The sequence below is a fragment of the Anguilla anguilla genome, chromosome 2 (genome assembly GCF_013347855.1).
Source record: "Anguilla anguilla isolate fAngAng1 chromosome 2, fAngAng1.pri, whole genome shotgun sequence".
Taxonomy (NCBI): domain Eukaryota; kingdom Metazoa; phylum Chordata; class Actinopteri; order Anguilliformes; family Anguillidae; genus Anguilla; species Anguilla anguilla.
The window spans coordinates 66,043,969-66,059,251 of record NC_049202.1 but is presented as its reverse complement, the minus strand read 5'-3'; the positions used below and the strand labels follow the sequence as shown (position 1 = coordinate 66,059,251).

Here is a 15,283-nt window from a genome sequence, read left to right as displayed (position 1 = left end):
TCCAAACCCAAACCTACGTGACGTGTCTTTGCCCGATGAAATAAAATTCCAACACTGTGACGGTCCAACTGGCAGCCAGAAACGGTCGCTTTTCGTGCAATGGTTGGTTGGTTGATTTGTGCAGTGCACATACGGATGAGATCTAAACGGTTGGTTCGGGTTCAAAAGCACAGGACATGCAATTTTACAAGATTACTGTACGCGGCGCTGTCATATAATCTCCGCCATCGAAGACGACACAGTGCACTCTGGGCGCTGTTTTTGAGTGGGCACTGAATGCCACATAAAATCAGGACCTGTGTTGGTTAAACAGAAATAGATAACAAACGACTCATTTTACTATAGTCTCAGGTTAGCCATCCAAGCCAGCAACAATCAGAAAGCTAGAACTAGTTAGCTAACTAGACTATATGTTTATTACTTTGCTAGTCTAAGAAAGCGTTAGGTAGCTGGCTAATTGTATCTGATCTTAACTAGAAAACTTTTAATCAATCTGGAGCTAAGCTGCAATTTTTACAACTGAAATATACTTTAAGGGACGAAGACGTTAATTAGCCAGCTACCTAGCTGTCTGGCTAATTTTACATGCACGCCAGATGACAGATCTCTCATCTTGAGACAGGAAATCCAACGGTGTTTGCTAACATTGCGCTTGTAATCTTTATGGCCCGTATGGTGTATTGATACTGATTTGTCTGTTTTTTTAAAAACTAGTTGTCAGTTTATTCGGCGGATAAATCATCAAACATTTATTTTCGGACATTAAAATGTAACAGGGGCGTGTTGTGACCTTAGCACGGTGGCTCTTGCTTGCATCACATCAGTAAGATCCTCGATTTCAGTTTGGCTTTCTTAGTTTGGTAATTGTTCTAAGTCTAACGTTAATATTGTGCTATTCTTCGAATTTATAGTAGTTTAGAATTCTCGGGCATAGACTGCCAGATAATTGCGTTTTATCCGAGAGCTTGCTTGCAGTATACCTGATCCTCTAGTACCACACAGATATAACATTTACCAACGTTTGGATCTGTCTTATTGCCCACGCAGACTGAAACGGCATTATGGGTCCGAAAAAGAAAGGAGCGAGGAAGAGGAAGCAAGAGGAAGAGAATATAGGCTCAGAAGTGGAGGACGAGATGGCAATAGAGGAACCCAAGGAAAACGGGAGGAAGAGAAAAGACAAGAAAAGAGGAAAAAACAAATATATTGGTGCACATGTTTCCATATCAGGTAGTCACCTTTAGTCCATCTCAATTCCCTTGTATGTCCTACAATGTGAGTTTTTCTTTTTTGGAAATTGTCTTTCTTTGCCCTTCTCACATGTTGAACTCATTATGCCATAGCAATGATTTCATAATTCTTTGCCATGCTATTATATGAATACTAAATGGTGTGTAAGTTTGTCTACGTTGAGAGATGGTTTATGTAAACATAAATGTCTATGTTGCTGCTCAGGTGGGATATGGAAGGCGGTAGGGGACTGTTTAGCCCTGGGGGGGCGCAGTTTTGCCCTTTTCCTGGGGTCGCAGCGCTCCTGGCAGAGACCGCCGCTCAACGCCACAGCAGCTGAGAAATTTCGGAAGGCCTGCGTGGTAAACGGGTTTGATCCCGTGCACATACTACCGCACGGATCCTACCTGATGAACTGCGGCTCTCCCAAGCAAGGTCACTCAACTGCTTGGACGTGCATTCACGTCTTGTCGATTATTATATTATTATTATTGTATAAATAATGCAAATGGTTCCGAAATGTAATAATTGCATTCAAAGATCTCCACCTGTTGATTTTTTAAAATTAAAATGAGCTGTCCCACTGCAAATGTAAGATTCTCTTAGAAGAGAGCTTGTTGGAAGGCGCGGCCTGTTGCAGCCCGTTCACGTCCCTGGCTCTCCCGCCTTCCAGACGTGTTTGAGAAGAGCCAGGACCTGCTGGTGGAGGAGCTGAGCCGCTGCAGCGCCCTGGGCCTCTCTCTCTTCAACCTGCACCCGGGCGCGTCCCTGGGCACCATCACCACCGAGCAGTGCCAGGAGAAGATCGCCCAGGCCCTGAACCACGCCCACCAGCAGACCCCAGCCGTCGTCACGGGTACGGCAGGCCCTCGCTCAAAGCCAGCCGCCGATCAGAAGCCCCCCCTTTTCACATTTTTAGCGGGCGTAACTTGTGGCCCTCCCGCGCGTCCCTGTGGGTTTAACCCCCAGCTCTCTGTCGGCAGTGCTGGAGAACATGTGTGGCCAGGGCAGCACGGTGGGGGGGCAGTTCAGCGAGCTGCGGGGCATCATCGACAGGGTGCGGGATCAGAGCCGGGTGGGGGTGTGTCTGGATACCTGCCACGCCTTCGCGGCAGGTGAGTGTAAGGACGAGTGACACCCAGGAAGTGTCCGTTGTACTCGTGTGTCTTTTGCCCCCATATCTCCTCATCCTTTTCACGGGTGTGAGGTAAAGTTAATTACGATCCCATCCCCCAGGGTATGACCTGTCTGCGGAAGGAGGGGTGAAGTCCATGCTGGATGAGTTTGACCGGGTGGTGGGACTGTCCTATCTGCGGGGTGTCCACCTCAACGACTCCAAAGGTAAGAAAACGATTCTACTGTGGTTATGAGATATGGTACGGTTTTACTTGTATATCAGCCAGGTGAACGTTGGCATGCAATCCCGCAGTCTATTATTGTAGGAGGCCAGCTTTGCCAGTGAAGTGCCATTCAAATAGATAACCGAATCCTCTTCTGCCCGGTTCCGTGTTGCCGCATTAAAGGAAAGCTCGGCTGCCACCTGGACCGGCACGAGGACATCGGACGCGGCCAGATCGGAATACCGGCCTTCCGTGACATAGTGAACGAGCCCCGTCTGGACAACATCCCCCTGATTCTGGAGACGCCCGGACGGTGAGAGGGGCTGGCCCCGGGCCTGAGATTATGTGTGGACAATATACTGAGTACAGGGGGGGTAGGGGGGGGTTAGTGTGTGTTTTCAGTTGGCATAGTCCGCTTTTATGCACAATGAAGGATGTTTTACATATTTCCAGAGGTTTTTGATGGTCTGCCTGCTTTACAATGGCAGGTATAGAGTGTTCAGGGGTTTGTGGTCCAAAACAAGAAAATCTACTTTGAGAAACTCCAGAGCAGCTTGCATAGTGACGTTATGCCTTGTTGTATGTATGTATTCCACCAATTCTGAACAAAAGTTTTATTTGGTACCGTTTCCGATGGTGCATGTAACCAGTGTGCTCAAGGTAAGCAGCAACGGAATATCGAAACTGATTTCACTGTTTATGGAAAATAGCCAAGGTACTGAGTGATTTTAGTCCAGTGTGATTAATGTTATGCCCAGGTCCCTCAGTGATTTTGGTCCACATCTTTTCTTATTCCTCATCTTCCTGCAGCCCAGGGTTCGGGGACCAGGAACAGATTGAGCTGTTATACTCCCTCTGTAAGGACTAAAGTGCCGGGGCCACCACATTACCCCCTACTGACCCAAAAACCCCTGTCAGAGGCCAAGCAACTTACACCCGTCTCTTGCCTGCTGTTTCATGCTGTTCCATGCTGTTTGTTTTTGAATGAGTGTTGTTCACAAGGTGAACATGTTATTATTACATTACGTTATTATTACATTTTTATAATAGAAAAAAGTGGTGTATTTTTCAAAACATGGGGTATCCCCCGAATGGGAATGACTAGACAATGGTGCTTGTACTGGCACTTTGTGAAAGTTAACCTCTCTGACCTCTAGAGGGAGACAGAGGTAAAGAAATAGAATGGGAGTAACGTCATAATGACAGTTTGACAGTGACAACATCCTCTGGTGTTTGATCTCTTACTGGTGAGACAGATGGTCTTCCTTTTCAAGGTCACTGAATGGAGACATCCTAAATGATCTAAAAGCAGGTGGGCAATTTCAGGCATTTATAAATTGACCCGAATATGTATTTTCAAGCGGTTCAGATAAAACAAGGGGCATTGTCATCTTCTCCTTTCCACCAGGACAACGTGATCTATGACACCTAAACTGTGTGAATGTAATGCTTGCAGCTCAGATGAGTAGCACTGCTGTAGTATGAAAGTCCAGTCTTTGGGTGTTTGGGGAGAGTAAACCGCTCGGCACAGCCCGTGCAGAGGAGCCAGAGGAAGTTTTCCAGTGATCTCTGAGTGCAACAGGTGTGCCTTCCCATCAGCAGCACAGTAGCGAGCGTGAGGCAGGAAACGCGTCGTCCGCTGCGGTTGTGGAATGAGACGGGAAGCCGAGAGGTGGCCCACGGTGGAATGTATCTAATGCTGAGCGCCGCTAAGAGGAAATGCCTGCCTGCTGCGTCTGCATTGGCCTCTGTGGAAAAACGAGCTCCACGAGGGCAGGTCTCTGCGGCCATCACTGACACGTCTGAATGCCCATCCGTATGAGATTTGTGTCGTTGCATTCTGTTTGTCAGCTGAATCCTTCTCATTGCACACTGAGGCAAGCAGAACCAGAAGCTTCTCATCCTTTTAAAGGTTTTTGTGGTTAGTAGGCAGTTTATTTTTTTTAAAAGTGAGAGTTGTATCTGCTTCATATTTTGATAGTGCTTCTTTGGACAGTTCAAGCAAAACCTACCTCTCATTTATTATGAGATCCACATCCACAGACATCTTAAAATATTTCCTTGAGAACATTTCTGTGTTGCATTATCATCGACAACATCACTGTCATCTTCATAAGTACAAATGTGATTATCAAAATGAAAGTCTGACAGATTTGAAACAAAGAAATGTGGCAATTTATAGCTTTTCCTCCTCATATCCTCCCTTCTTTTCAGCTGTCAATCATTTTGTCTCCTCCCATACACCCGAGCTTGTTATTAAAGAGGTAGTATATGAGGGAGTGAAAGCTCTGTTCACAGACCCGTCTCCTGACTCAGACTGGCTGGAATGTTCAGGCCCATTCCTAACAACACCCTCCTAAAACCAGCCCACCAGCAGCCACTGATACTCACGCATGCAGACGCCAGCTGAATCAGCACTTTATCCCAGGGACAAATTCTGTCCTCTTAGTTCATGGTAGTGAAGATTTGTGAGTGTGTGTGTGTGTGTGTGTGTGTTTAGATTGTAGGGGTGGGAGGATATAAAAAATTGAAGAAGCTTTTAAGTACGCCTCCTGTGGTGTTTCATGGCATCTGCTGTTCCGTGTGGCATGGTCGCCATGGTTTCAAACTGTGGTCCATGGAACACTGAGCAATGATCAATAATGACACCTGTGGTGACTCGTTGGTGAATTCACACAAAACATTAATTGATTTTTTAAATTTTTTTAAATTAATTTTATTAAATTTCCACCTGATCTTCGGTGAAGGCAGAGAGTCGGAAGCCCAGCCAGACGCAGACAGACTTCAGTTAATAAGCTGCAGTCTATGAGAGCGTTAACATGGAGACAAGCAGCAACAGCCCCCTTTCTCTCTGGAGATGCAAACCACCTGTCTGAATTACGGACTCCTGAGCTTCTCGTTTGTGCCTGAGGTCCCCCGTGTTCCCTGTGCAGCTCACTCTTTCTCACCTGCGCTGAACTACAGAGGTACTAAAGAGTGAGGGCATCACCTGTTCCCTTGGAGACCTAGCACTGGATTCTGTTCATTTCCCTTACGATACACAGCAGTGTCATTTTATACTCGTGATTGCAATGCTCAGCTGAGTTAGCAAAAATATCCAGAACAGAACTTCTGCTGATGCAGAGAGGTTCAATATGTGGCTACATACAAACTCAGCCGCAATGACAACGAGTCAGTGTCCAAATTTTTCATCTTGAGGATAAGCATTTGAGAGAAAGAGGAAAATATTATTTTTTTTCCCAACCTAATTAGCATACCAGGAGATATCCTTTGGATTGGAATCAGTTCTGGCCAGTGCTGAAAACCTCAGAGGAAATGCAATGGTTTTTAGGCTCATCAGTGATAAACGCTGACATTGACCAGCAGCTGTAACCCACTCTTAACTGGAGCCCAGTAGAGCAGACTTGTTTTCTCTCTTTTTGCAAACGTTGAGGGACCCTGTGCACGCACACACTCAGACACACACACATGCACATACATACAGATGTCTCTTAGAAAGACAGACATGCACACACACACACACACATATGCACCCATACGTAAAGATGTCTCAGGAATGCACACGTGCACATACATACAGATGTCTCTTACAAAGACAGACATGCACTCGCACACACATGCATGCACCCATACGTAAAGACAAATGCACGCACACCATAAAGGGGCATTGGTGAAGGGGGAAAGCTCTTTATACAGCTGCAGTCGATGAGGAGCTAAATTAGCGTGTTTAATGAAGCTGTGGTCTGGGACGTGGGCCGGGGCGGACAGCCCGAGGCTGAGGGGCCCGCTCCAGGCAGAGGGCGGGGAAAGCCTGTTTTCTTAGGCACTGAAGACACTGCATGCGTGGCTCCTCTGGCCACCGGCTGAGCCAAGAGCACAAAATACAGCATTTTACCCCTCCTTCCAGGGGCTCAGAATGGAGATCCCACAAACCCACACGCACACACACTCGTTAGCGCATGCGCATACACACATATACACACACGCACAGACACACACACACACTCAAGCACATACGTACACACAGATGCAAACACACACGTGTGCACACATGCACACACTTACATGCATGCACACTCACGCACATACACACGTATACAGTACGTGTGCGCATACATGAAGACGTCTCTCACAAACGCAAACACACCAGACCTTACTCCAGCGAGCGCATGACAGCGCATTCACACACTCTCACTCGGAGACCCAGAGCACCCCAGTGCATTGTGGGAGTGGAAAGTGTGTGTCGTGGAGGAGCGTGGCTGCCAACTGCCATCCCAGCACTGCTGTCTGTCTGTCTGAGGCTCCCAGCCGCATACATCAGTGGTTACACAGTAGCCCTTCACTCTTCCCCTGTGTGTGTGTGTGTGTGTGTGTGTGTGTGCGTGTGCGTGTGCGCATCTGTGTGTTTTGACATCAGGAGAGTGAATGTATGCACATGTGCGTACAGTATATGTATGTGTATAGTGGAGACCACAAAGATGCTAAATGTCCCCTTCACCCTCTTCTAGGTCACCATGAGGTTATATGTCCTCACTGACCCTATATAAACAGCTAACCGCTGCTTTATAGATGTAGTATTAAGGCTGTGCTCCTCTGCTCCGGGTCCAAACTGTGGAATGTTATACAGTGGGCTGGGCGCAGTGCCATGGGTGGACAGGCCATCAAGGCAGCGCTGGTATGGCCTCCAGTCTGTTTCCCATCAGGCCCCTGTCTGCTTGGCATGCCAGCTCCGCGCCGCTCTCCGTCTCTGTGGACGCACACGGAACACAGAACGCAGAACCCAGCGCAGCCACAAGGAAGGAAAGCAAACAGAGCTGTTGCCCATGGTTACGTGGGCTGTTTGGCCCAGCGTTCAAAACCTGAGCTTGTCACTCTCAATTCCTCTCATCTGAGTATGCTTGGTTCAACCTAACCCACACACCTCCCCCTTTCTGAATAAAACGTGCATAGGTTTTTGTAAAAATAACAATTGCAAAAAGTTTGTGTGTTTGTGCGTGTGTGTGTGTGTGTAAAACTATAACTCTGTGTAAATGTGCTTGTGAGTTTAGTTGTGACACTGGATATGCATTTGTGTGTGTTTGCAGGGCTGAGTGGCATTGAGAAAATATAGATTCCCAGCCAAAACATAGTGCAGTGCAATCAAATGTGATTTGTTTGTTTAGTCTATCCAATGTGAAATTTGATTGGTCCCCATAATTAAGGTCAATCCTCATCATGGCTTTGTAAAACAATTATAATGAATATCCCTATTAGCATCAGCTACATGTTGAAAAATATCTACCCTGGGTAAATAACTTTAATGCAGTATAGACCACACCAGGTCTAAGTGCTTCGGGAAAGCATTTATTGCACGAGGCAAGTTTGGTAGATCAGCTGATGAAACAATGTAAACTTGAAAGTCTTGCTGATGTTTCTCTAAACACTGAGAGAGGTTGGCAGACCTGCAAAGTGAGTCTTAACGTCAACGCTCAACAGGGGGGTTTCACGCTCAGCCCCCAACCCACATTTTCTGCGACACCCCCAGCCATTACCAAATTGTAGCCTAACATATGTTCAAAATATTCAATTAAAGGGGTTTTCCCCCCCCTCCCCAACATCTGTCAAAACAACTGCACGTATACTGGTAACCAATAAGGTTGATGTACTGGGTGCAGTTTTTAATTTGACTGGTGTGAAGGTTAATGAGTGACTACTTTTTCCATTTTTTACAATGTAATCCACCAGTGGGTCCTGATCCACATTATTGGACGTTGGAAAGCGCTGCTCAACAATTTTCAGGTAGTCAGTTCCCCCAACCCTTAGAGATGAGAACATTTCTGACCTGTAGAACCTGAATGGGTAAGGAAGTGCCTGTTTTGTGGAACCTGAATAGGTAAGGAAATGCCAGGAGATGTCATTGTACTTCCTCAACCCTAAGTTCTGATAGTTCAAAACTATTAATAGCCTGCTATGTAATTGTGATGTAAATTATGGCCTGTGCTCTTGCGTCCGTGCATACGCGTGTGTTTCTGTGTGTAACACATCTGCAAGTTTGCACGCATTTGTGTCTGCGTACGTGTCAACATTGGTGCACGCGCATGTCAGCATTATCTGCGTGTTTATCAGTGTCTTTATCTGTCGATGTGTGCATGCATGTCTGCGTGTTTGTATCTCTGTGTTAAAGGACAACTTCCTGTTTTAGGCTCTAACAAGCCCAAGCCCAGCGGTACAATAGTCTATTGTCTGTGGGCCAGGCTGTGCTTCCTGATGGGTCAGAATTGACGGAAATAGGGATGCAGTCCAAACAAATACCACAGTTTGTGCCTCCACCCCTGCTCCTGAACATCCCACCCCTCAAGAGGAACTGAGCACCCAGAGGAGGCCCTGTTCCTTGCAGGAAGCTAATTAGCGTCGCACCCCGGAGGTAGTGAGAGAAGAGTGGGTGTTCACAGTGCTGTGTGGGTACAGTGTGAATTCAGGGCGTGTGTCCGTGTGTAAGTTCATGTGCAGTACACAGAGTCTGAAGAACATGCTACTCGACACTTCAACTACGTGCTCTTTTAAACTATTTTTTAAATCTATTTTAACTATTTAATGCATCCTCTCAATATCCAAACATATCTGCCATCCACCTGGCCTTGTCTAGAAATCCTATGAAATCTCATCTGTCCTGTTGGGAATTTATTTAAGGGTCTGAATTTATTCTCTAGGCCTTTGCCTTATGTTTTGGCCATTTTGCGCATCGCTTCAAACACAGAACTGAATCCATTTTGACTGAGGTGCAGTACCAGACTGCTGGAGTCTAAGTCACCTCTGGAGTCTCAGGCTCCAGGCCTGTCCCCTGTACTCAGGAAACATCTGGGTTTCATAACCCCAAACCGCTGCTCCTTTCCAGCCCTTAACAGACTTCAAATGCTGTACCAGTCCGCGGCTTTTTTGTCTGCTCCTTGGCTGCACAATTACAGAAATATTTGGTTTTATGGGGGGGGAAACTAAAGAGAAGAGAGGAGAGAGAGAGAGAGAGAGAGAGAAATGACGTGTGTTTCAAGTTAACCTTTAGCATTCCCCACACACTCATAATAATAGTGAGGAAAATCCAGTATTACATCAAGAGGAAACAATGGCTTAATGATCAGGTAATTTAACTCAGCAGGGTGTATAAATGTTCTGTGCGCCTTTCTGAAAAGAATATTCAAAGAAACCTTACATTTATTCCATAGTGAATACTGCTTTCTGTAGGCAGTGCTGATGCACTGTGATTGAGCCTTAATGAGAGAATTAATTCACATGGAATGTAGACACACTTTAAAAGATAAAATTTGATTGTGAATTTATTATGGGCAATAAGAAATACGATATAAAATGTCTACCCAGTGAACCTCGTGGGAGAACACTCCAACATGATCTCATAAGCTGATTGCGATGTACACTGATTAAACTGATTTCCTTTCCCACAGTCTCTCTCTCTTTAAAATGATGCATGATGTGCCAGCATTTAAGAACGTGGTGTGACGAGGGAGCTGTTTGTGCGGTAAATGAAGAGATGAAGACATGTTTTGGTTAACGGTGGTGGTTGGGCATTGTATTGGGTTTCTTTTTGAGTTGTTGTTTTTTTTTGGGGGGGGGGGGGGGGGGGGGGGTTGGGTTGGAATGGGTTGTAAATAGGGGGTTGGGATGGGTTTCAGGGTAGTTGTGGAAACCCCCGTGTTTCAATAAAAGAACATCAAAAGTCAAAAGTCTCTCTCTCTCACTCTCTCTATCATAGACTTCAATATACTTTGACTTTGTCCTCTCTCTCTCTCATTCTCTCTCTCTGTCTCTCACATACACACACACACACACACACAGAGCTAACACAGCATATCAAGGCAATAGAGGACTCTGGAGGGGTCAGGAAACAGACTTTATAAAAACAAGACTTGTGATATCCAGGGAGGCAGTTATTTATTGACCTGCGACTGTTTCCAGCACACAGTCCTCCGCTCCAGCCCAAGGCTGCCAAAATGTCTTCTGATCTGGGAGAAACGGCACCTGTGTCAGCCTTTCTCCCCACAGTGTTGACTTGCACAGTAGCTGCTGTTATTTTAGGTGGCAGTCTAGGAGGGGCACCTGAGAAAACGCTTCATTGTGTTCATTAAGGCACATTAACACCAAACTGCAAGCACCAACAGGCACACAGACCTCCAACTTTCAGACCAGCCTTGTGATTGATTATTTGAGGGATTTTAGATTAATTCCTTCTTTGCCAAAATAAATATATATGGAAGTACTGATAATGGCATGTGATTGATTACTTTCATGAGTGAATGGCTTGTTCACAGCCTGAGAGAGTATGTTAGCCAGGCCTCTGATCCTATGGCATGCTAAAAGGGTTCATGTTTCCTGGCAGACCATGTAACCTATGCAAAAGTAATTTCCTGAAAAGACATCCCTTTTTCTATCTGGGAAATTCTCATCCTGTTTTACTAAGCTCCCAGACACACCTCCTCCGCCTTCCTCCCTTTCCTCCCATCCCAGTATTCCACTCTCCTCCCTTTCCTTACCTATTTATTTTACCACCTGTTACCATCCATCATTTCCTCCCTCTGTACAACCACATCTCGCGCTCTCTTACTTTCTCTCATTTTCTTTTCCACTCCTCTCTCTTCCCTCATCTGATCTGAGATTCTATCTCTTTCTCTCTCTCTCTCTCTCTCTCTCTCTCTCCCTCTCTATACCTCTCTGTCTTTAAATTGATTCACCTCCTACTCCCAGTCTGTTACTCTGTGTTCTCTCTTCCCCTTCATCTCAGATTCACTCCCTGTAAACATAGGCACAATAGAGTTTGTGGCTGACCCAAGGAAGGAAGAGAGATCTGTGAAGGCTATGGAGCAGCACCTTGGACAAAAAGAACAAATTGTGATCATTATTAAATGTGTAATAGGACCGGATGGTAAAAGTCAGGTGTGATGATCTCCACACAGGTCATGTGTTACTGATAGTCATGCTCCTGAATCCTACACCACATAATAAACACATGTGTAAGCCACAAACACACACATACACACTCATATGACACACACACGCACAGACACACACACACACACACAGGCTTAAATGCAACAACATATGAACATACCGTCACACACACTCAAACAAGCACACGGGCCACACACTGGCAACACAAATACGCAGCCATGAGTATTGCCACACAGACACACAGATTTCTCAGACAGTACTTCCAATACCAGACACATGCCCACAAAGTTATATGTGCAACAAAAAAAAAAACCCCAAACAAAAACACGCTGGCACAGTCCACTTCACGAAACCCCAAAAGGCCCCTCTCTCTCTCTCTCTCTCTCTCTCTCTCTCTCTATACGTCTCCCTTTTCAGCACGCTCATTACGGTAATTACCCGTCATTTCAGACAGGAAACCTTACGGTGATCCGTATCTCTTTATAGGAATGGTGGCCTAGTCTAAACATGGTGCGGTGCGGGGGGGCGGGGGGGGGGGGGGACGCCGGGGGCTGCGGTGTCTGACGGCGCTTCGCCTGGCTGCTCTCGTCGGTGAGCGCGAAGCCGACGGCGAACGCTCGCGTCCGGCTGCAGCGATGCGAAGCGCTGCGCTGCTGCGAAGGTGCGGACAGGACGTCCGAGCCAAACAGTCTGCGCAATGCAAAACTGCGACGGTGCATCACCGTCACGGACAAGGCCACACCACGAAAACACACTCCGTCAGTGTTTCTCCCACGGCCCGCAGGAACTGGCGCCGGGGGCTAGGCGTGGCAAACTGTGGTCACTCCCTTACTCACTCACTCACTCACTCACGGACGACCTTTGAGGGACGTTTTGTGGGACGCATGCGCAGGTGGTGCCTCGTCTAGCAGGACGCACGCGCAGGTGGTGCCGGCTAAAATGCGTCTGCGGAAGTGAGTTGCGCCGTAGGTCTGGACGGTTCCGTGCTTGTTTTCAACCTAACGCAACGTAGCTGTCCTGTAGGCTTCCGACACTCGTAGCGGGAAGCCCACCAAGCCGGCAATCTCACCATCCAGCAGCCTCCCTCTTTACGCAGGAAAATAGTATATTAAACAGCAGTGGTGTAAAATCCAGGTTCAGAAAGCAAAAGTACTCCCCATTATTTTGCTCCAGTCGCTTGAATCAGCTAATTAGCCGAGCGGTAGAGCTAATTAGTGAAATTATCTGGCTGAGTTTGTGGGTGTAAAAACACATGGCGGAACGTTTACTTTCTGACCCCCTCTGACCCCTGACCCCCTCAGTGGCTGGATGGGAGATCTCCCTGGAAATCCAGGTTATTGTGGAGCATAATGTTGGTGTCACTGCCTAGGGCACTTGTTCCCCAGAGATAAAAAGGAAGACGTAGCTGATGTCTGGACTTACTGCTAATCATGAAGAGAAGGGTTGATAACTGTGGATGGTGCACTGATAAAATATCTCCAATGAATTCATCCCTGACAGCACAACTGAAGAAAATTTTGGAAAAGCTTATTTATTAACTTCCAACACACAAAAAAAGAGCATGCCCATTCAAATGATTTATTTGACTTTCAAAAACAGATCAGCTGGTAGATTATGAGGGGTGTGGTTTTACACGTTGGTGCAAATGGAGCCACCTGTGGGTGCGCCAGATGAGATTTAAACAGGAGTGAAATACTTCAACCAACTCCTCTACCAACTCCCAACTCCTAAATACACATCTGGTTTTGTTTTGTTTTGACTTGCGTTTGTTTTGTTTACAACATGAAAATGTATCCTGGGGAAAAAAAACATTGTCAAGAGTAATTGAGGTCTTAGCAGCTGGTATGTGAGCCATCACACACAGTGACACTCCATAGGGGGCAAACCTAGGGAGGTGCACATGACATTGGCCAAAAGGTTCAAAGGTTCAGTGTGAATTAAAACTTCTTGGGGGTATTTTACAAACTCTTATCATCCATAATGGAAAATATAAAAATCACGCATTTTGCGGAAGGAGATTAACCAGATGTGTGAGCCAGCCCTGGGTTACAACCAAATAAGAGTCTGTTAAATGTGCCTGAATTTCCTGGCAAGATAAAAATTAAGTATTTCAACATGGAGCATGGCAGTCTGGCTTTGGGCTTTTTATTTGCTTTTGCAAAGTTAAATAAGAAGTTGTGTCCTCAGGGAAAGTTCAGTTCCGGAACATTAAGCGTGCTTAAACGTTTGTGTGATAAACACAAATCTATATTGGAAAACTGCCTCCGAGCATTGCTCAATTGTGCTCGGTTGAAAAGGGCCAGGCATTCAGTTCAGTGTTTGGAGGTCACTGCACCAGCGGTATTGCTTATACATATTTGGGAAAGAGCTGGCAGAAGCTAAAACAAAGGAAAATAAAGAAAGAATTCAAACGGGACATAAATTATGCAGAGGGAAGAAGAACGAGTTGAGTGCTTACAGGGTATTAATGATCTGTCCCCCTCAGTGGACACATCAGTTTTCCATGGGCGGGGAATTGGTGGGGGTTGAAAGAGAAGGAAGGAGGTGACAGAAGAGGGAAGAGGTGTTCGGAGAGAAGAGGGGGAGAACATGGCTGGGAGTATGGGTGTGAGAGAAGAAAGCAGATGGGGTTAAAACCAAGGGAATGCAGGAGGTAGGGTGGTGGCCTGACAGGAAGGGACCAGAGGTAACACCGGAGGGGAGGGGGGTTGTAACTTGTATCACACGAGGGGGGGGGGTGGGGGGGTGGGGTAGGGTGTGGGTGGATTTGGAGTGGAGAGTGCGAAAAGTGGGGTAATCAAAGAGGGTGGAGCTCAACGTGATAATCTGTAATATTTCAGACTAGCCAGAGGCAGCAGCAGCATGTCAGCTGCCATGATTTTGAGGAGGGTGAGGGACGATGGTACAGAGAGAGAGAGAGAGAGAGAAAGAAATAGAAAGAAAAAGAAAAAGAAAAAGAGAGGACAAAGTCAAAGCATATTGAAGTCTATGATTGAGAGAGAAAGAGAGTGAGAGAAAGAGTGATAGAAAGAGAGAGAGAGAGAGATGTAATCTTGCCTCTTTTTAGAGACGCAGTGCTGAACAGCATCCAAAAGCAAATGCTTTTTGACCAAATAGCTGTCGTGCTTTGGCAGAGGTTTGTTTGCCTTGGGACAGAACGGGGGGGGGGGGGGGGGGGGGGCAGCTGTGCTAAAAAGAGAAAAGGGGAGAGAGACTGAGAAAGAAGGGGAGACGCTGAAGGAGACGGACAGAGAGACACTCTCAGGATTCGCTCTTTACTCCTCCGCAGGCTCTGCGCAAGAGGTTCGAGCGTCCGACCTCGCGTCTCAAAACCCACAGCAGCACAGCACCCCCCTGTCTGTGGTCTTCTTTTTAAGACCGCGCCCAGCGGGCGAAGGGTCAGTTGTACGCTAAAATAAAGTTATTACTTTGACAGTAAACACCCCGAGACTCCGAGCACAGTGCCCACCCTGTAAATAGTGCCTGTGGGTGTCGTAAAAATGGACACTGGCTCAGCCAATGGGTATTTGGGTTGGGTTGGTAACACTATATCACCCTGAGCATTTTTTTATTCAACATTATTAGCACAACTCAAACCACAGCGGAATGAAAACTATTCATGGACACATTTATGGTTTTAGGATATTTTCTGAGTGTCAGTACATAACCCTTCTTACTTAATACGCTGCGTTGTCTGCGTTGCACTGCAAATCTGTCTCTTTAAAGTTCTGGTATGGGTGGCTGCCTAGGTCGCCATAATTCATATTTCATAATTA

General features: G+C 46.4%; 1 protein-coding gene across 5 annotated transcripts; it reads left to right on the top strand.

The window, feature by feature from the left end:
* Positions 1–124: 124 nt before the first annotated feature.
* si:ch211-141o9.10 (probable endonuclease 4) lies at positions 125–5,113 on the top strand. 5 transcript variants are annotated; one of them, XM_035404936.1, is made up of 8 exons: positions 125–149; positions 1,048–1,230; positions 1,456–1,665; positions 1,904–2,086; positions 2,214–2,345; positions 2,467–2,571; positions 2,754–2,883; positions 3,381–5,113. In XM_035404936.1, the coding sequence occupies exons 2-8, from the start codon at positions 1,062–1,064 to the stop codon at positions 3,436–3,438; spliced, it is 987 nt and encodes a 328-aa protein (XP_035260827.1). In that variant the 5' UTR covers positions 125–149; positions 1,048–1,061; the 3' UTR covers positions 3,439–5,113. The 5 variants fall into 5 exon arrangements, with proteins under 5 accessions (XP_035260827.1, XP_035260823.1, XP_035260826.1 ...); XM_035404932.1 differs by lacking the exon at positions 125–149 and adding an exon at positions 210–351; XM_035404935.1 differs by lacking the exon at positions 125–149 and adding an exon at positions 358–633.
* Positions 5,114–15,283: the final 10,170 nt, after the last annotated feature.

Bases quoted from the DNA above. Each gene is read 5' to 3' on its own strand.
- si:ch211-141o9.10 (XM_035404936.1), top strand. From the start codon at position 1,062: ATGGGTCCGAAAAAGAAAGGAGCGAGGAAGAGGAAGCAAGAGGAAGAG. The intron at 1,666-1,903 runs GTCACTCAACTG...CCCGCCTTCCAG, and splicing joins CTGCGGCTCTCCCAAGCAAG to ACGTGTTTGAGAAGAGCCAG. The intron at 2,884-3,380 runs GTGAGAGGGGCT...ATCTTCCTGCAG, and splicing joins ATTCTGGAGACGCCCGGACG to CCCAGGGTTCGGGGACCAGG.